The sequence below is a fragment of the Rhagoletis zephyria genome, unplaced genomic scaffold (genome assembly GCF_001687245.7).
Source record: "Rhagoletis zephyria isolate East Lansing unplaced genomic scaffold, Rhagoletis_zephyria_1.1 Rzeph_scaffold_00073, whole genome shotgun sequence".
Taxonomy (NCBI): Eukaryota; Metazoa; Arthropoda; class Insecta; order Diptera; family Tephritidae; genus Rhagoletis; species Rhagoletis zephyria.
In genome coordinates this window covers 425,929-448,773 of record NW_016157157.1, presented here as the reverse complement: position 1 = coordinate 448,773, position 22,845 = coordinate 425,929, and the positions used below count along the sequence as shown (strand labels likewise).

Genomic DNA, 22,845 nt, shown 5'->3' with positions numbered 1-22,845 from the left:
GCCAACCTGCTGACGATTGTATCAGTGGTTAATGTAATAAATAATTTATTTGACCTTTGACCTACTTATGGTTGGCATAGCGCAAATTTAAGTATTATTAAGGCCACTGTAATCATTGTAATTGCCGGCGTACAGTAAGTGATCATTTAAACTATAAATGTAAGGGAAAGAGGCATAGCTGGTTCTGACTAGTCTTGCTACCTTAATTAGTGAAATTGTATTCATAATCGATGGAAAAATTACTGGCTTGGATAGAGCGTTCTATAATCACAAATCAATGCTGTGATGAAGGTGTGGCACATTGAAGTGATGCAAGAATCACATACGCCATTTTGATAAAATCAATTAAATTTAGTCAACTAAAAAATTGCGGAAACAACAACGAAAAAGATGGTTAAATTTTGATCTAAAAAAATTTTAATACTTAGTTTTGGAATCTCCATTGCAGTTATTGGCTTATTGCTTTAAACAAATCTAAATTTTTGATTTTTAACTTTTGCGTACAAATTCTTTACACAAAAAAAAAACTGAAATTTCAATTTTTCTTAAAACAAAGCGCTAACTGAATTTGATCAAAATTAAAATACAGCTATTTTCAAACCCATTAAACACTAAATAAACGTTGACCGTTACCAACAACACTACACGAACACTTCTGCCACATCGACGTCATGCAACATTACGTGCTGCGTTCGCAAGCCAAACGCTGCGATACCAGCGCCGTCAACAAAGCGTAACCGCATGCAACCAAAGTAAGCGTCTGCCAACTAACAGCTCCTCCTCGATGCGCTGCGCCCGACGGGTGCGGCTGTGTCTGGCGATTGTAGGGATTCTGGTTCTGATATTGCGGTGGTGGTTTGTTGTACATATTCGCATTTTGATAGCCTACATTGCTGTTGCCATAGTAGCCGCTAGGTGGCGCCAAACCGCCGCCGCTGCCGCCCAATATGCCATTACTGCCTCCCGGTGGGCCACCAGTGCCGCCTGGCATCGAATAGTACGGCTGTTGGCCGAATACGAAGCTCGGACTGTAGGGGTTCACCGGCTGCAGACTGCCTGGATAGCCGGGGTTCAGCACACTACCTGGATGATTAGGTTGGGGAAATTGTTGAAATGAGGGTGCTTGTGTGGGTGAGTTATAGGGGAAAATGGGCAGATTGGGCAGGACTGGCACCGACTGGGGCGCACCGAACACATAATGGGGATCAATGCCGCCGGTGCCGCCGCCGTTCGGTCGTAGCTTTTGCGCGCTGCCGGGCGAGTCATTGCCGCCATCATCGCGACCATTGTTGCCATAATTTGAATTCACATTGTTGCTATTTTTATTCGCATAGCCGTTAATGTTGTTAATACCGCCACCGGGTGATGAGTTGCTGCCAGTGGCGGACGATGATGAGCCGCCGCCATTGCTGCTGTAGTATGTGTGCGTGTTAAGCGTTGGATTGGATGAGGCGGATGAGAAGATGGCGTGCTCGGGACCAGGCTTGTAACTGGATCCTGAGCCGAGTGAAAGTGGAGTGTAGATGGTTAGAGGATGCAGAAGTTAGATGATTTTTTTATTTTTTTATTGACATTTTTGATGCGTTTGTTATGCCGACAGCCAAAGTGTTAGAAAGAGGAAGAGAATTAAGAAATATGCATTTGTTATTTCAGAGCAGTGGGAGAGAAAACGAGTAGGTTATATGTTGATAATTGTTAATTGATCTACATTAGATACCAACAAGAGAGTATATTTAAAACATGCGTGGATTTCAATTTTCATACTACGGTTTACGTACAAATAACAACAAGAAATGCAGTGCACAATTAAGGGTCTGTCAGCTACCACGACGACTTTTAGTTTACGTTTCAAGCTTAATGATTAATGATTTAAATGATTGGGTAGTGACTGAAGCAAACAATAATTAGCAAAACCAAAAGAGAACAAGGATGATTATAAATACGAGTATCTTTTTCAACAAAGCAACATAAAAAAGTTAAATTAAATTTGAATTTTTATTGCGAATGGTTTTGTTATTTAGACTGTGAATTGGAATTTGCGTCGTTATCATGATTTTCATGTATTTTGATGTGTGTGTGATGTATTTCCCATTTTTGCGATGTTATTTGCAAGCGTTGTGAGGCCAATTCGTGAACTTATTCAATTCTATTCACTTCAAGCGACAGTTTTGATCTTACTTGTGAGTGTTTTGCAAGAACTTTGTCGAAATCCTACTAAATTGCTAGTCAAGCTTATAATTTTAACGTAAAAATATAAATAAATAAATTTTGATTGATGCATTTTTTTGGGAATTAGAATTGTAATGTTCTATGCTCAAACACAAATTTAAATTTGTTCTCATAAGAGCTGTGGAGTCAATGTCAAAGAGTCTTAAAGACCTCCAAACTGTTGTATGCTTTTCTCAAAATATCTTTGAAAAATATAACCTACACTGGAGCATTTGGCAATAATTTACTACGTTGATTATATGGGTGGCTAAATGACGGAGGCTTGCTTCAGTGGGTTTAATCGTTGATGGGTGAAGAATGTATACACAAAGTTGCAGCGTTTAATTTTCAATAAACATTTTCAGATTAGTCAATAATTCTGTTCAATTTGGATGGTAAGCTTTAACTTGATTCCGCGTAGGCTGTTTTGGATCCTTTTTGCGCGCATCACACGTTTATTTATTTATTGCCGATGTCCTGCTAAAGAGATTTAGGGTTTCGTTGACAGTTCCCCCAGTTTGGTAATTCCCTTTCAGAGCGCTTCCTTTATCGTCCCGGGGTAGGTCCTACTCAAAGAAAGGGCTCAGGTCTTATTAGAATCGAGGCAGCAGCCATTCTAACTAGTTGATCGGCTTCTTATTTTCCTTCGACTCTTATGTTCCCATATAAGTTGGATAGCATTGTCCTCAGAAAAGGAAGTTAAGATTCCCTAGCCGACCCAGGGCCAATGAGGACTAGACCTCGAAGTATGAGAGAGCCACAAGTGCCGTCTGACTCTCATTTAGTATACGGATATTATCTCTTCGATAATTTTCTACAAAGGTTAATCTCTGCTCACAGGCTAATGAGATTAACTTCATCTTGAAAGATGCTTGGGAGGTACCCAAGGGAACTGGAGGCTTCAGTTTACGATCACATACGCCTGCTCCATAATAAATTTACGGGCTACAAGGTGCCAAGGCAGGATTTTGGCATAGATGTATGTACATGTGTGGCTTCCATCTTGGTATCTACTTAACGGGTCCAGGATGGTTTGATTACACTATTCAAAGGTAAGAATCCAACAATATTATCCAATACTATCTAACTATTAAAAAAGCTTTAGTAGTACTAAATCGAAAATCATTCACCGAACTCCATGTTGGAGTGACACCGCTAAGCCTTCAGGAAAGGGTTTCCTGTCTGTAATTCTTCGAATTTAAATTGTTTATATGACATTTGGGTTCGGCCAGAAACGATTAGAGTGGTGGCTGTGAGTGAGTGCCCTATAATGCCTCCCTCTAAATTATCACCTCTTTAAGAAACTCATTCAATACGAAGGTTAACTTTTGCATTGAGTTTTTCTAATTCCCAAAAAAATTAAACACCAATAATAGTCGAAACTAAATAGGTCTTACTGTTGCCTTACGAGTACTAAAACTAAAGTTTTAATCAAAAAAAAAAACGAAATCAAATTAAATTAAAAAATATAATCACCTGACGGATTAACTGGCGCCGACGACGACGAGCTGGAGCCAGATTTCCTCTGACATTTCGGATAGTTGCCGCAGTCCTTGCCTTCGCGCTGAGTGTAGCTGCACGAATCGCTGGTGATGACACACTCCTCGCTGGGCAGACAGCCAATGTCGTTGCAGCCACGTCCATATTCTGCAGTGGCGCAAATGGCGCAAATGGCGCGACGACAATGCGGACGGGGAGGCGTGCGTTTTTCGTTGTTGTTGTTGTTGTTGTTGTAGTGATTGTTGATTTGATAATGTTTTTGTAGGACAAAAAATAAAAATTCATACAATAAAGAAGTATAGAAAAGTAAATAAGTAAAAGCAAGAATACAATAGTAGGAGAACATAAGAATGGAGTAGGGGAAAAAAAACAACAAAAACAAAAGAGATAAGTATTTGAGTGTAAACGAAAGGAATGACGAATGAAATGGAATGAAAGACATTCATATTTGTGTGCCCGTGTTTACTGTTTGTGGCTTGGTGTGGGGGGTGGCGGGTGGGTGCTGTGTGAATGGGCTGATAATAAATAATGTTATGACATGTTGACAACACTGGCACGCGTGAAAATTACTCAAATATTTACAAAATGTTGCGGAAATTGATGAAAAAGTGAAAATGCGTGAAATATGCGCTCGCCATTGGTATGGGTGTGTACATGTGTGTCAGTGTGTGGTGTGTGCTTGGAGAATATGAATTGGTATTGTATTCGTGTGCGCGTGACCGGAAGTGTAATGGAAAATATGCTCGAGTGCTGAGTGAGGGGTTTGGTGTGAATTTTCCACTTGAATGTTTACATAAAGTAGAAAAGGTTTTGGGATTTCAGTCAGAAGTCGAAAGTTGTTGGTGATTTGAACATTTAAGTGAAGATGATGCTGGTGAGTTATGCAAAACTGTAAACTCCTTAAACGGTCATATGTAAAATTCGTTACTTTTTTTGTGGTTGGTGAAAGAGAACATAGAAACATTCCGGAACGAAGGAATGCAACGCGGAGGCAAGAAGCAAACAAACTCGTTTATGGAAATTTAAAAATTTAAAATGTCATGATTTTTTTTATTTATTTTATTTTATTTATCACTAATGCAATTTAAGTTGACATTACTTTGGACACTCTTAATTTTTTTTAATTAAAAAAAATTTGCTTAGATACCATTACCATATTTTTTCAGAACCGATTTCAAATAAGTGTGTGAAATTCAGAAACGATGTTTTGTTTTTTTTATTATACAACAATCTCTCAACACTTGATTTCTGCTTCTCTCTCTCGCGCTGCATTCAACAAAAACAAAAATCTCTTTGAAATTTGACGAAATCCAGTTAGACGGAAAAAAGTTTCAAATAACTGTGATGTAATGAAATAAGTAGTTACTCAACAATACTGAACTGAAACGAACACTTAGCGACTCATAAATAATTGTTCTTGTACATACTTGAAAAGGAGTTAACACTGCTGAAGATGCACAGCAGCAATATGGCGCTGGCAGCACTACCAGCGGTGCCCATACTCGGCCACATGCTCGCCTACGTATCCTCCAAGTCGTCGTCCTTTACTTCCTATTGCTGGCTGGTTTCGCCTCCGCTCTTCAAATGCTCGACCGCTTAACGCTCTGCTGCTTTTGTGCTGTCTTTGACTTATTACTGTGGCTTCAATATATTTTATAAGAAAAAAAAACACCGCTTGGCTGCTCCTTGCCTTCAGAAGAAACAATATTTGTTTTACACACTATCGAAACACACAAGAAAGCAATATTGCCGGCTTTTAGGCGTTAGAGATGCGGGAATTCTGCAAAAGAGAGAGAGAGATATAAGCACATTTGTGTAAAATTAGACGCAATGAAATATGAGCATCAACCAACAAAGAAATTGAAAAAAAAAAAAAACTATTTGAATGAAATTGTCTAAAGTTCTATAAAATATGTATGTATGTGGCAGTGTGTGGGGCAAAAAGCATTTCGGCAAATATAATGAAACTCTTGTCTGCGTTATTTGTTTGCCAAAACTACAGTTCTTTTTGTTGTTGGTGCATATGTCTCCAGTTTGATAAATATTTGTTGATGTCGAATGCGGATGATTTTCTTTGCTTGCTCATATTGGTATGACACTTTGATACGCTTTATTTACGATTGCGGCATTGCGACAGAGTAAATGAAAAAATAAAAAAAAAAACGGTGTTCATTCTCAAATTTCGAAAGCCTCTTTTTACAAGTTGTATTAATGCAGCAAATTTCAAATTGGACTTTGGTTGATTGCGTTTCAGCTTTGGTGGAAGGACGCAAATATTTAATATTGTATTTATAGCATTTACTTATATACATGCATTAGGGCGATTTTTTTTGCGATTATTGTTTTTTTTCACTCCTACCTCAAAATTTTGTGGAAAAAATGATGATGCGTTTCCTTTAGAATTGAATGCTCTATAAAAGTATCCATTGCGGGGTAATCCTAACTCCCACCGGCGAGGCAGTACTGGTCACTAAACCCAATTTTTGATGAAATTCTCGTTTTTTGTCCCTATCTCGAAAATAACAAGAGCTATAGCAAAAATATGAACGGCAAAAAATGTCATCGCAATGACACAGAGTTTAAACCATTAATTACTTTGCAACAATTTGATTTTAAGAGAAGTCTATTTTAATTTTATAAATTTACAGTTCGAAATGTGCTCGTGATAAATTGTGAATTAAATATTGTATATGTATATTTCTGTATATACATATATATGCGAGAAATATACAAATTTTATAAATGTTATACAATTTTATTTATAAAATTTGAAGTTACATATAGTGACAAACAAAAGTATTGGCACAGAGAATTTTTCGCAATGTATGCAAAGTTTTTTTGTTCTTATTTCTTTTCGCTATTTTTTTTTATAGAACCTAGTTCATACCTGCAATAAAACACATAAAAATAAAACCTCTAAACTTAGTTCAAAACCCAGGAAAATTGAACAACTTTGCATACTAATTTGGAACTTTCTCATCAGATTTTTTTAGAAAATTTCTAAGTATGTAATTTTATATCCAATTTTATTTTTGAAGAACTTAGTAGAAGTTTGAAGTTACTAAAACACCGCGCTGATTTTCGGACTCTGTTATTATTTTCTTCTATGCAAAAAAAAAAAACAAATTTTGAACGTACATACATACTTTGTATGAAAGTAACTGAGCGCAAAAATAGTCAAAAGCTAACGCGATTTTTAGCAACTTTAAACTTGCATTTAAATGGGCTATAAAAACTGCATACTCAGCATTTTTCTAAAAAAAATCTGATTAGAAATTTGCAAATTAGTAAGAAAATTTTTTGAAATTTTCTGACTTTAGCACAAAGTTAAGAGATTTTATTTTTATATTTTTTTTTGTTGTAGTGTGAACTATATCTTTGTAAGAAATTAGCGAAAAGGAATTAAAAGAAAAAACCTCTGCGTATATTGCGAATAATTCTCTGTGCCAATACTTTTGTTCGTCTCTGTATACATTACCGAAACTGGAGCATAAATGCTGCACTAAAATGCAATGATTTTTTTTTATAAAAAAAAAATTAAAATCCGCAATATATCCCATCATTTTACGGACATGTTTTTATATTACAAGAAAAACAAATTACTCGTATGATGCTTTTGTTTGTTGATAAGTGATTTTTTGCACTGAAATTCATTGCGTATTTGGTATTTTGTATCACTTGCCAAAAAAACCTAACGCTTTAAGTATCCCAGCGATGTTAATTATGCGTGAAAATAGTAGTAGTTAATTAAATTTGTCACAATGTCAGCATATATATGAAATTAAAATTTTACGCTAATACAATTTCATCAGCAATTTAAAGAGTAGTAGAGGCAGCAATTTGAAAAGCTTACAAATTACAAAGATTACAAACGCCTGAAGTTCAAAAAATTGTTCAAGAAAGTTGAAGAAATTAAGGAGATATAACTGAAAAACAACGGTTTCTAGTAAAAACGAAGCAAAATACATATAGCTCAATATCTACGTCAAATCGACCAATGATCGGAGTCGACCATTTCTTGATTTGGATAAATTATGGTCATAACTTTTTTTATTATCACATAACAAAGTTCTACCAAAGTGAAAAAATAAAATTTTCCAACGTTGAAAATTTAACAATTTCCTGAATAATGCAAGTTTATTTTTTGCATATCCAACAACTTACGGTTAAAAAAATGGTGCTGGGCTTGTTTGATGTTTGGAAATATGTGATAAAAAGAGTATATTTTATTCGAAATGAAAAAAAATACAAAACTTGAAAATTAAAAAAAATAATTAATTAAGTACAATTTTTTTAACATAAAAAAAAAGTTTTTCATAGTCCTTCACATTAAAAAATAAACACTTTGAAAATTTAAGCATCTTTTCAGATTTGGTATTGTACAAAAAAATAATTATAGCTTTCATCATATAATCTTTAAAAAAGGAATATAACTATTTTTGTAAGATTTTCAAAAAAATAAACTTGCAAAATCCGGGAAGTTGTTAAATTTAGTATTTTGCATAACTTTGGAAAATAAGTGCTGGCTTTTCCCTTTGGCAGAGCTTAGTTATATGATAAAGTAAAAGTTCTGACCAAAATTCATGGAAATCAAAAATGGTCGACTCCAACCATTGGTCGATTTGGCATGGATTGACCCATATCTAAATTTCTATTTGTATTAGTATTTCCTAGAATTATTCCAAATTGTTTGTCCCAGCCAGCACCGGGCGGATGGGCTTAATCGTTTGGAGGTTTAAACCTAGCATAGTTATTTGTTTCTACTTGCTCATAAAATTAAATACAGAAATATGAAGCTATGAATTAGAGCTCATCTTCCGTCGACAATCCCGGCTGGTTTTATTTCCCACAACTGTGAGAAAAAAATGTTAGCTCACACATTTCTTTGCCAGTTAGAAAAAATGGTTAGACAACAGCAGCTGTGCAACTGAATATACCCTGAAGACCCAAACGAGATTTGAGGCAATTTTCTTGGCTTATTTGCGACACACATTCGTCGTCGGCGTAGTTGCTGTTGCTACTTTAGCTGCTGCTGACAGAAAGCGGATGCAAACTCTTCTACAATTTCACTTAAATGTCATTTCGCCTTCAAGGCTTTTGAATTTTTTGGAGAATGTGTTTAGATATTTACTAGTTTTGTCTTTGTTTCCCGCAACGCCTCGCTGGGCTTGGCACTAACATAACAAATTTGTGGTTGCCAAAAAATGCGAACGGTACTGGAAGTATTTTGCTACTAAAGCAGTTAAATGTGGGATGCGAATTTGCATTTTGTTTATTTTTGGCTTGCATTTTTAGTGCAAATGCAACGCTTTCGTAGGAGTAGGCAAACTAGCGACATGAATTCTGTGGGTTCTTTCAATGGTCTAACTTGAACCACCATTGACTGTATCTGTGCATCTGTGCATCAAATGTTGTTTTTAAAGTTCAAAACTTCTGCAATAGGAAATCTGTAAAACTTTCTATCAAAGTGTGAAATTCGCACTCTCACCAAAGTAATTTCAAAATAACTTTACTATGCAGTGGAAATACTTTCTACAAATTAGCAGCATTACAAAAGCGAATTGGAACGATTTGTCAGTCGAGCAGAATTGAGCTACGGCAAACTCTTCAAGATACGAGCACTTAATTAAAAACATTGCGACATTTCTCTGCCGCTGTCCTTTCGCTTCCTTTCTTCGCTCGGTTAACAACGAAATTTTCGTTCCCCATTCAAGCGAGAGCAGTAAAAGAGTTACGAGTATTTGTCAGCGGCTCCCAGTAGCTACTCTCGACAATGACGAATACTCAACAAAAGCTGGGAATAATAGTTTTGTTTCGCCTCACACCTTACTTGCTAGCTCGCTTTGTTATTGCAGCTGCATTTCTAGTTGTCGTTCCTGGCTGCACTTTGATAACTTTAAAATTTGTCTTCAGTTTGGGCTATTTATCTTTGCCAAGTTTTTTTCATAACGACTTTTACTTCAGTACTAGCATGAGGTAGTAGGTAGAGATGCGAAGTGTTCGCTGTGCCACGGAAGTTCGAAGCAAGCAGTGTTCGTTACGATACTTATTTATGTATGTACGTGCTACTGGTGTAACGGGAGATACGAGTAATTTTGAAAGCTAAATCGAAAGGAGTTAGCTTTTTTGGACAAACGTGATTTGCAGATTATTGTTACATTAACCATGACTCTCAAACGAGTGCCTCGAAACTGACTGATAAAGCAAATTCGAATTTATGTAAATTGGTCCAAGGACGACGAGAGTACATTCCAGCCCTAGTTCGGATGAGGCATATGTGCTTTGGAGATAAACCCAACAGATCTCCTTGTTTCACAAAAGCGACGCTCCACCTGGATAAGCTTCAGAGACTCTACTAAGCGACGATGAATCATCGAAAGATCGTATGAAGCAGTGGTCAGTTTTTGGAAGATGATATGGTATGGCAGTAGAAGACGCAACGGCGATTGCTGATGATTTTCATATAAAAAGTTAGTGTAAAGTGAATCCCTTTATTCATATACGGCAAGTAGCCGTCCAAATTAGTTGATGCATTTTCCCCAAGGCTCTGTATTTTAATAAACAGTTCATGGTAGACTCTATAAAGTCCTAATGACTTATGTACAAGAAGTTTAGAGAAACGACCGACTGCATTAACTTTAAATATGAATTTTTGGCTTTTTGAGGGTAGGTGGAAAATATAGTAAACATAAGCCGTTTGCGCTGAAACTTGATATGTGCTCTAAGGAAATATGGCAGCAATGGGCTCTATGCCACGCCCTCCACCGTACGAAAATATCGAATTATATACTCTTACACAGCATGCAATTTTCTAAGACATGCGTCGAATTAGAAGACCTGACGAACGTGCACTCATATTTTTTTACTAAAAATCTTAGGAATGTACATATCCAAGTCAATTTTGTGATAAAAAAAAATACAAAAATAATCATAAATACTTTCGCGTTCAAAATTCAGCACACTTAAGGCATGGATTCGAGTTAAAAAAATAGTTGCTTTTATAGGTTCACAGCCAAAATCAACCAAACTGGTTAGCCGATATCGAGCTAATTCTGTTGGTTCTTTGGAAATTTATGTTTCGTTGAGAGAGGGGTGAGCAACTTTTACTTTTCCCTTTGTAAGCTAATAAGGTTTTTCCTATCAACTGTCACCATGACTAGGTCGATGAGAAGAACTAATGATCCGGTTATGCAACTGCAAATTAGATCGAAACTATTCTCTTAATTCCATTAAATCGCTATTTAGAATTTAGGGATATCTGCTTAAGTGTAATCTGAGGTTCTTACGCCTCACCTTAAGCATATCCTTTGTATATTCAGCGTGAGATTCAAAATGAGAATCTCCCGGATCCAATAGTGATCTGCTTAATCCAACACTCTACTTATAAAAAGATACCATTTTGTAGTCGAGAAAACGATAGTGTCTTCTCAAAAGTTTAGGTTTTTTTTTGTGATATATATAATGGATTTTTTTTAAGGACGTACAAACAAATTAAATAAGAGCAGCATATAAGAAATTTAAGCAGGATACGATAAAAGTTATGCTCTTCACATCTTACCTCCTTTCAACTTTAAATCTTTTATTCGATTACTCACTCAACCAAATGTTTCTTCTACGCAACTTAACATTCTATTTTCGTTATTTATCCTGCAAAGTAAAATTGAAATACAATAAATTGAACAAAGGTGACAAGGTGAATGCTAAAACTTCACATTTCATTGCACTCAATAAAAGTTTGCTGCAAGTAAATCAAGAGAATAATATGACCAAAAATATAAATTCATTGCAAAAATTTTGATATATTTATGTACAGTTTCGAAAATGTAAATAGGAACCCGACATTTGACAAATATCATGTAAGTCCGAGTTTCAAACTTTGTACAAAGATTAGGAATATTCGAAAAAATTTCACCAAAATATCGAGCTTTTTAATGAAACTTCTTAGAAACATTTTGATTGAAGTACCCAGGACTTACTGCTGATACATTTTTTTTGTTGAAGGTGTTGGTCTTTATCGCCATATAAAAAAAATTGTCGAACATACTTCGTAAAAATGCGTAACACCGCCAACAAAACAAAAAAAAAAAATGCCCAAAGTCAATGGTATTTTGCAGCCACTTAAAATTTGAGTTTTTTCCAAAAGTTCTGATTAAAAATTTCAACCTTTTTGATGTAATTTTGTTGAAATTGTCGAACTTTTTGTTGGATAGTGAGCTATGCTTTCCTAAACAAATTATACACTTTAAATAAACAAAAGAAAACGAAAACTTGTGAGAATGTCGCGTACCTATTTGTTTGCCCGCCACTGTACATATGGATGTACCTTATGAAATGTGGTCACCTGCTGTACTGCTATTGTGAACGTTAGCTCAATAAGTAGATATGTATGTATGTATTTGGTCATATGTAGTTGGTCATGTGAGCATTTTATTTCACATTTTACCGAAATTTATGATCTTCGTTGTACAAATCAATGTTTACATGAATACACGCATACACTAGCCCTAGTGTGCAAGATGTACATACATAATACAAATGTAAAACAGGTTCATTTGCATTTATACATACATATGTATGTATGTATGTATGCTTAACCGATGAAATATGCCAAGCTAAGAATTTTCCTGATTTCGTGCGAGTCTGCTTTTTGGTAAAATGGATATTGGAAGCAATTAAACACGAAAGAATGTTCAGCATGCATCATTGACACACATTCTTAGATATTCCAGAATGTAGGTATGTATGTAGGTGTACATTTCAAAATCAAAAGGGGACTTTTATGCCATCGGTGGGGGGGAGGCGAGTATGAAGCGCAAATCTATGGCATGTAGTAGCTTACCGGGAGAGAATTTGTCACATTTTCTGAAGGTGTTCATGCTAAAGTGCTTATAATGGCTGCCAATGGTGTCTTCACATACCTACACTACACTCCCTCCCATATAAATACATACCCACCAAACAATTTGTGTTGCCGGTAATAAGAAAACGTGTCGCCCTCGGAAACAAATTTATTGCCGGTAATATTGCCATCGAATCGATTTCCTATTACCGGTCGCTCTAAAACGTCCGCCGAAGGCAACTCGCCTGGGCGAGTCGTTTTCTTATTACCTGAAGGAGTCCCTTTCTTATCGCTTCAGGCGATATTTGGAATAATTTTATTCTTTTTAATACCTCATTTATTTTTTTGTATACCAAATTGCAACTTACAATCGGAATTAATTGATTTTCTCGCTGTGAGACTTCCTATTTTTTCAATCTTGTCCTTGGGCATAATTTAGACGCTTTTGGCCAATACTATTGACGCCATATTCATAAGTTTCGGAATTTTTGAGAACTTTTTTATTCAAAATTGACATGAACGAAGTGATGTTGCCGATTTGTCACCACAGCAATAAATCGGTGAGTCGCCAATTTGTTGCCATTGACGATTGTTGCCTATTTCTCATGTTTTGCATGGTGGGTACGTGCATATTTCTCAGCCTGCATGTGTATGTGTGTGTAGCTGTCCCAGCTATTCTACATATTTCAGCAGCGACTGCTTAATTGTGGCTGTTGTGTGCTACACCTGGTTACCGGTATGTCAATAAATTCGAAGTAATTAAAATATTTTCCTCGTATATCAAATTAAAATTGAGGGCGAATGGCAATAAATGAGGAAAATTCCTGCTGCTGTGCTTGACTGAGCAAGAGAGAGGCAATAAACCGAAAATACGAGCAAGGAGTGCTTGTCAGGAGGTGGAACGGTAAATGGTCAGCAGTAGCTGGTGGACTAATAACATTTTGGAATTCCGTAGCTGGTAGCTGAAGCGCTGAAAGTATTTGAATAGCAGCCCAATTTTTAGGGCGTAATGTGAAGTTAACAGACCGAAATATTCGCCTTTTGTAGCTTTAATACTTCTTAAGTTTCAGTTTTCAGTGATTAAGTTTCTGTTTACTTTCTGTAATTTGAAATTAAGCACTTTTCTTTAATCGTAAAAAATCGTTCATTCACAAAATTGCAAATATAGCCCCGCAACTGAACCAAAGTTCTGCTGCCAAATTACCATTGAAATCAAAGTCAAAATCATAAGTTCCGTCCTCTTGCGCATTAACACCGGCAATCAGGCAAAAATGGCACCCCAAACTTTATTCATTTTCTGCTGCTTTTATGCCAGCAGGAAGGAAGAAATTGCGCGTGCATAAAACTTTATTGCAATGCTCGAACTCGAACTGAAACTGGCAATTATTTGCCATGCAGCTAAAATGCTAAGGAAAACTTTCACATAGTGCGAATGAAATCATTTGTGCATTTGCATACAATTTTGGTCGAGGATGTGGTGAAAGCAATCAAATTGGTGACAATTTTGCTGAGGTGGTTTTGTAGAAATTCTTCACTGCTTTGGGATAATTTGAAATTTTGTGTAACTTTTAAGATTGCTTAAGCAAAATAGTTTTAAGTCGGCGAGTGTCTTTGACCTGGAAATTGCTTTCACAGGGAGTATTTTGGTATCAGGGTTTTGAGCATTAGAATAACTTAGATTATATATCAGGTTTCGGCCTGAAAGAAGCTATTACCGCATACTTCTCCAATATTCTTTTCTTTAGCTTGAATTCAGAATTTATTAAGCTATGAACCCAAACAAAATACTACCTAGAAGGGGAGGGCAATAAGCATAGAAGATTTTAGGGTTTGGTTGTCCAACATTCGCTGCATAGACTAAGGAGGCGCTTTTTTGGGTTAAGTGCAATGAGAGTTCATGATTTGGCCGTTAAAAGCTTTCTAAAGTTTACTAAACCATACTTCTTGTCTTAGCTCTCAAAATATAATGTGTGTCTTTGTCAGAAAGCTTTAGTTTCCATTGGTGTTAAGAAAAAGAAGTTGCTTATTTGGTAAAAAAATTTAAGTGACTTTAGAGAGTTTTACTTAGATTAAAAAGTATTAAGGCATCCTACAAAAATTGTGTATTATTATTGATAAAGCATCTTAAACTTATGCCTAGTCCAAAGTTAAAATATTGTTGAAGAATACAATAAAATTCTTTTTTCAAGCGAAAATGACCTAATTCGGGATAATTTTTTTTTTATTAAATGCCACAGAAATAAGTTTTTCTCGTTTCATTCATCCAAACTCATTACTAAAAAGTTAAGTCAACTAATATTTTTCCATTACACGCTCATACATTTCATACATCGTACATGCTTTGTGTGTACCTACATTGAATAACTTTTATTCACAGAAGCAAATTTTTCATTAAATTGCACTATTCTGCGCTTGCAATGTGTCCGGTTTGGGCTTATTGCTGCCTTTTTGCTTTACATTTGGCATCGACAACTAACGCATCGAAATTGCCAATCATCAAGTAATGAATGGTCAAGAGCAAATGGGTCCAAATTGCAATTTTGATTTTGAATGGCAACAAGAAAGCTGCCAACTTTTGTATGAATCCCCGTTAGCCGTTTTAGACTGACAGCTGTTGGCAATGGCAGCAGTAGATGATAAACGGATGACAACATGACAGCAGCGAAGTGACAAACAATTGCCAGCATTTGTAATAGAATAGCAGCTAATGCATAGCGTTTGTGAGTGAAATGTGTTATAAAGCAAGCGCAGGATATGAATTGGAATGGCTTTGATTACAAATTTTTTTGAACTTTCAATAGCTGCCACAATTTGGAAAATCATTCAGTGTGACAAACGTGTGCATGTACATATGTGTAAGGATTTGTGCCCAAAAGTGAAGTACAACAGCAATGGCAGCCAGAAATTGAATGATAGCAGCAGCGACGCGAGTCAATGTCATCCAAGCTAAAGTGAAAAAAAAATCGACTATGAACCAGTTGAGAAGTATTGTAGTCTCCTTTACTTCTACGCCTGCAAACGCATACATATGCATTAGGACTTTGTGACTTACGATTTTTTGCATGCATCAAGCTTTTTACAAACATTCTTCCTCATTGCAACTTCTTTCATTATTTTCACTGACTTGCGCAAACTACAATAAATAAACACGAAATTCCAACAAAACGGATTTGCATATCGGAGACGTTAACTTGGACGAAAAATGTGAAAGAAAAAAATGTATAAACCAAAGCAAAATGTAAGCCAAAATAAACGTTAACAAAGCCGATTTGGCAGCGGAGTGTGGCGAAGGCGAATGCGAATGCGCAAAGGCGAAGTGCAGCGCCAAACATGGCAGGGAGAAAAAAGTCTCGTAAAATACTCAAAGTACAAAGCGAAAAGCGGACATGGAGAACAATGTCAACGACATCGGCTTCAACGTCGACGGACAATAAGTGCACTGACATACATCAAACAGATGACAAAAATGTTGAACAATGGCCAGACAGGCGCTGCCATCTACACAAGTATTATAAATATATATATTTAATATAGATATACATACATACACACATACATACATATGTGCATATTTGTACATATCTTCTTTTTAATGTATGTAAATGCAGTAGGCATATGACTTATCTCTTCTAAAATCAAATATGTCTTTGGAGGAGAGGATGATGATAAACCAACATCAATAGCGTTTTTGTCAAAACTTGATGTAAAAAGTTAGGAGAAAAAATTTTTATTATCTATATAATTATGACCGCGATCAAAAATTACTTTCTAAAAAATTTTAATTTTCCATACAAATTATTTTGTTTTTTTTATATTAAAAAAAGGCCACATATGAAAATTTCATGTACATATGTACAGTGGCGCTCATCTAAATAGCACACTTTTATTTTTTTGCAATATTCACAATGTTTTACCTGACACATGTTTTCGTTAATGTTTTATAAAGATATAGCAGATTCTATAACATAAACCTTATATGTATGCTAAAGTTTAAAACTTTATATACACTGCAGGAAAATGTAGCAAATTTCTAACAAATTTCATCAAAATTTTAAACTTTTTTGTTTAGTTTTTGGAAACTTATTGGGTATTAAACTTTGTGTTTTATTCGATTTCAGTTTAAAACTTTATGTACACTGCAGGAAAATTTAGCAAGTTTCAAAAAAATGTCATCAAAATTTTAAATTTTTTTTTTTAGTTTTTGGAAACTTATTGCGTATTAAGCTTTGTGTTTTTTTTCGATTTTAGGTTTTCCGCCATTCCTCAATCTCTCATCGTAGGTATATTTAATTTTAGAAGTCATATGCCTAATGTACCTACATACATATGTATGTGTGAAAGCTCTGGTTACCGCGAAAATACTTCAAGCTCAAATATATATTGCAAGGAACAAGTGAGTAGAGTCTGTGGAAATAGCAAAAAAAAATAAATAAAAATTTAAGGTCTACTTTGAGGCGTATGATCGAGAACTGCTGGTCTTGTCAAACATTTGGAGCATGAAGTATTAAGATTAAAAGAAAATACAATGATTTACACCTACCAACGTGAAAAAAACAAGAAAAATAGTGCTCATATTTTTATTTAATGACAATTCCAATACTATACAAATATATGTACATATATACAGTCGCTTGAAAGAAAATTGGGACGCGAAACTTTAACAAGTTTTTTTTTTTGATTTTTCCTTTGTTTATTTAATGTCTATTTTCTCTTTTTCAAGAAATTACAGCTCAATGTCTAACAAATACCTTGTGCATATGTAAGTCTGAATTCCAAACTTTGTAGAGAAAATGCAAAAATTCGGTAAAGTTTCATCAAAACTTCAAACTTTTAAATAAGACTTTTCCAAAAAATTTTGGTATGCAGGTTTGTAGGCAAATAAATTTTAGTAGCTAGGAGGGTGTCATCAATATGTTAAAAAAATTTTTTTATATGAAGAAAAATGCACAATACCGTCAGCAAAAAAAAAAATCAAAAATCACCGTGTAACGAAGCACTTTGCTGCCCCGGTGCCTCTACTCTAGTGCTGGGGTATACTCGCCGTATCCAGGGCTCCATTACAATAAATGTAAATTGTTGGGCCTATTTTTTAACTAGTTTTTTAATTTTTTAACAGTTTTTAATTTTTTCTTTCTTTTCTACCTCTACTATACGTTTTAAACAGATACTAATTGAAGAAACACCAACCCTGGGAAAACATGTGGTAGTGAGTGAAGGAAGTGTAAATGAACTCCTCCAACAGACCGACATCCGCGTGTCAGACTTTTTAACAGTTTCTGGCCGCTTTTGTTTTTCTTTTGCACAACTTTGCTGCAATTTTTATAATCCCCAGCCGCCTACTTGTTTAAACAAGAACCCCTGTCGCCACCAAAATGTCACTGCCCTCTACTTGCACATATCAAGTAAAACCGAATAGCCAAGAGTATGGAGCTGGAAATGTTGAAAGAAAAACAGACAAAATACATATGTTTGTAGTAGTTACGAGCGAAGAGTAACATGGGTAACAATTTTTTGTATGTTATTATTAAGCTCATTGAAGTGGCATAAATTTGTAGCACCCGCAGCTCAACAATCCAGAATTTACTATTCTTATTCTTATGTACATAGATATATATTTGTACATATGTGTGCCCACTTGCCCGCTTATAGTTACAAGCCTATTTACATACATACATACATACATACATGCACAAATACTAACTAATATGTCTGACAACTGACTGGTGGTGGTACGTGGCATATGCCTTCGGAAAATTCCCAACAAGAATTCAAAATAACAATAAGCATACTTATGTACATACATACATACATGCAAACATACATACATTCACAGAGTAAAGCAGAGTCAAATTGAAAAATATGTGGTGGTGGCCACTCGAAGCACAGCGACTGAAGTGCGGCGCTGGCGCTGGCGCCTAAAAACGTGCTTGTAAGTATATATTTTTATGTTTGTGGGAAGTGCTCTTGCAGGTACACTCGTAAGTAGGTGCGCGTTCGCAAATAAACAAGCGGAATAACAAAAGAGTAATGTATGGAATGAATATGTTGAAAGCGAAGAAGGGGAAACAAGCGAACAAAAAAAAAAAAAGAAACAGAAGACAGGAACTCTGAAAGGCTTAACCGGAAGCTGTTGAATTTACGAGGAGGCGCACAGCAATGACATCTAATTTTTCACTCTGGTAAATCCTAAACACACAGGAGTCTACGAGAAAAGATTTAAAGTGAAAGAAGGATAGCAGAGCTTAAAGGCGAAAAATTGTTGGATGGAAATGCTGATTTAGTGTAAGTAGTTAAATTTGAAAAAAAAAAATGATCACACGTTTCCACTAAGTTATAGGCATTGGCTAAAGTTCCTTTCAATATATCGCACACCGTCTTCAAATATACACAGCGCTTTGGTTTACCTTTCAGCAAAGGTTTGTGCAAATTTTTGTTAGAATTTGTTAAAAAAAACCTAAGGTAAAGTCCCCCTTACCCATATGATTATCATGTGCTACGAAATAGTTTTTCATATTTTATGACAAACGTGTAATTTTGAGTTGTGCCCCTTTTGAAGATGATGTGCGAAATGTACGTAAAAGGTTGGTTAATTAATAATTATGACCCTGCAAAAAAATAACCGAATTAAAAATTAGAAATTAAGAAGTATGGAAAACTACCACTTATATCCCGACTCTCGAATTTGATTAAACTGACAAGGAAGCATCTCTGGGCATCAGCTTCTTCCGCCAAAGAATGTTTGGTGTTTCGGGCGTCATTTATGTTGAAAATAAAGTTTGTTGCACTTTAATGCAGAAAATTTGCTTTCAATTATGAAGAATATGAAAATCGTTAACCTCAGTTAATAAACTTGATCACAAAAATAAAATAATTATTTTTTCTGAAAAAGGCTTTTTAACTAATTAAAATTTCTGAACTCACCATACAAGAATCTTGCCGGATGCTAGCGGTATCCGGCCATATAGTCGGATAACCAAAAAATAGCAAGATAAGCCGTAATCTGGATATTCACCGGATACCCGGCACGCCCCTTAAAGAAAAAAATATTTGTGAAGAGCTGATGAGGGACAGCTATAAAAAATGAACCGAATGATTTACTACACTCCGACGAAGAAGAGTTGTTCTCGAGTCGAAATGTATGTAAAACAAAGTTGACAACAAAGATATGGAACTAGACGTCAAGAAATTTATTGCGATAGGTTCCGATGAATGTATTTTCCTGTTAAGGAGCCGCGGGGCCACCAAGAAAACGCTGCGGACGCGGGCTGCTTATCTCATAAATTGAATAACAGCATTTAAAAACTGGCTTAAACTGCATCAATGAAAAAAATAAATAAACCATATTTTATATTTGTTTTCAACTTTTAAGACTTTTGGAAAAAAATGATGCAGCTTCTTGAGAGACGATAGGTACCATACCATGATGCAAGGCTTAAGGTTGCCAAAGCAAGTGGAATCAATCGTCTATCTCATAATTGTATATAGTACCTACTCCAAAGTGTCTGCATATTCCACAGATGTCCTGAAAAGATTTAATCTTAGTAGGCTGTAGCCTGAGCTCAACATACCCTAGGAAGCAATAGTGAACAACAACAGCAAAAGAGCAAAAGCGAAGCTGGGGGCGGCACTAGCGCTTTGACAACAACAATGGAAACTGTAAATTGAGTCATAGGCTCAGATGCCATCAGCCAACGAAAAACTCAGACATTGTGACGAAGATATGTATACGTATATTCGACTAGAAATATTTCGTTAGCACTGAAAGGTCGAATAAAAACTTGTCGACTGGGTTTATTCCGCGTTGTAATTCTTGTCCTCCGAGAGGGCTTGACTGGTTTTTTTTTAATGAGTATGAGCTTTAATTACAGTCTAATTTGTTCACAGACTGTAATACACAGAAGCCACAAAAATGTTTGACTGATATTCGTAACAGATCATTTTTGCTTCTAGGTTTTTGAGAACTGAAAAAAAAATGTTGAGTTTCGGGATTCTTCAAGAGTATCAAGATGCTTTTGTTGGGCCGTTCATGATTTTTCGGAGATTTTTGGGACTTCGTTATAATATTTCAAAGTGAAAAGGTTGAAATTTAGCTATAATTGAAAATCTTTTTTTAACAGTTCCAGCTGCGGAGCCACGGAGTCAGTGTAGCGTGCTCTGTGTAAAATAACTTTCAACCAGTTTTTACAACATGCGAGTTAAGTTTTTTTTATTTCTTAACATTTCCCCATTCACTGCTAATCGCTTTCATTTTATATGTGTGTCACTTTTGCTGAAGTTTCCAGTTTTTGGAAAACTTTAAGAATACCCGGTAGTTTTTCGCCAAGCCAGTATAATTTGCTGCAAACTCAACCAACTTTCGAAAGTTTTGTTGTTTATTTTTTCGCTGCTTCAACTCTTGAACGCTAACAAGCGACTAACAAATATAAAACAACAACAAAGCATTGTTAGTGGCGGCAGTTGCAGTTGTAGTAAATGTTGCACGAACAAGTACATATAAGTCGAGTGTCAGAACAGCGAAAAGAAAATATGCAACTTAACAGGCAGTTAGAAGTGACAAAGCGGCATAGCACAGCGGCAGAAAATTGTAAGAACGAAGGAAACGAAGAAGAAGTGGCAGCGTTCAACGTCTCCTGATATTGCGGGTACTACGGGTCGTATGAGTATTCAGAATTAAGAAGACGAGGAACTGCTACATATTATTTTTTGCATTATTCGAAAAGGAATTGTAAAACGTGTTGCGGCAACGGTTTTTTAAGCACTCAGCGGTGATGTAAAAAAATTGCAAGTGCAATTACAAGTTGAAAAAGTACACATGCGTTTGTATTAATGTATATACCTACATACGAAGGCAAAGGTGTATGTGAGGGCGTTGTCTGCAGAAAGAGAAAACAAAAAAATTAAAAAATTTAAAGTGCAAAGCCTGTACTTATTTAGTGCTGGGAAAATACATACATGCTGTAAATGTAAAAATGATGTTCGACTAAAATTTGATAAGAAGTACAAATCAAAGAAACTAAGGCATAATGCCCGCCGATTTCGTGAGGGTAGAAAGTTCTAAATGCATTTTGTACTATCACCGACATTAGCATTTCAAGTTTTTTTTTTTACTTGGCTTACATTGCTTTGGAACACACACCATCTTATCTGCGAAGATTTTATAATAAAGCTTTCAAGGAAAATGTTTTATTAAAAAAAAATCCAAGTATTTATCATAAAGCGCTACTGGGCATACGTACGTGTAGCAGAGAATGTCACAGAAGAGGCACAGCTTCCGAAAACTTTTGCCCATACAATAACAACAAAAATGATAAGCGACAACTTCAGCAACCAAAAGGGTTCAGTTAGTCTAAACTTAATTTACGTTCCAGCAAAACACGGAGCTACCACAATACCCGATGGCCCCGAAACATACACAAAAGAGGTCATAGCAAGTCACGGGCAAAAAATACTACAGACACTGGATTCCCTCCGGTTTATCTGTTCACCACCTGAAGCTTCAAAAAAGCTCAGAGATGTTTATTCTGAGAGAGTTTTTTTTGGAATGAAGCTATTCGTTGCGGTTTTCTATAATTTATGACTGCCTAAACATTTCAGGAAGTCATGAAAGCATCATTAAATAATTTAAATTATTAAAGTACGCTAAATTAAAATTCTTATCTCTCTAAAATACCACTTACTATCGTTTTTGTCTCTAAAATCCATACTCCATGAATTCTTACAACTTTTTTTGTTTTGTTTTATTTGGTAAGGACCGGATTCCTTTCTCGAGATTTTAAAAATACTGATGAAAATCGAGATAACAGATGATGCTTGATCACCAGTATCGCTTCACTTCTTTTGTACCAGAGCATCAAAACTCACACTAATTAATACTTTGTCTTGTGATGTGGCTAATAGTTTACCCACATATTTTATTTAAATTTTTTTTTTTGCAACTGTAGCCATTGAATAGTCTCTCTGTAAAAAATTTAGTTAAACTTTAAAGCGAATTTTGTTTTTTGTTACTATGAACACTACCAGCAAAGCCACGACATGCAAGTGCATTACTCACTAAGAGGTCATTACAAGGCAAAGACCTTTAAGTGCCAAAAGCTATTTTTAATTCAAAATTTCTATATTTTACTCTTACATATTTACAACTAAAATAGACATGTGTACATATGTATAAGTGGATATCCTCTGTGTATGGACTCCCAATGAATGTTATTCTGCCTACTTTAATTTATTGTATCAACTGTACTCCCAATGTCAACACAATGGAGCAGCGCATGGCAAATGCAACATGGAGTCGTCGCCTT

The 22,845-nt window shown here is 35.5% G+C and overlaps 1 protein-coding gene across 6 annotated transcripts in view; it reads right to left on the bottom strand.

Annotated features, from left to right (window-relative positions):
- Mnr (Membrane-bound Notch regulator) overlaps positions 1-22,845 on the bottom strand; it is a 73,007-nt gene that overhangs the window by 7,981 nt on the left and 42,181 nt on the right. For all 6 annotated transcript variants that reach the window (XR_001848827.1, XM_017627889.1, XM_017627896.1 and 3 more), the window contains 2 exons: positions 5,136-5,488; positions 3,685-3,855 (listed from right to left, as the gene is read on the bottom strand). Coding sequence is in view for 5 of the 6 variants with exons in the window: in XM_017627889.1 (XP_017483378.1) it covers positions 3,685-3,855; positions 5,136-5,220 (256 nt within the window). In the remaining variant the exon portion in view is untranslated. The remainder of the gene's footprint in view (positions 1-3,684; positions 3,856-5,135; positions 5,489-22,845) is intronic.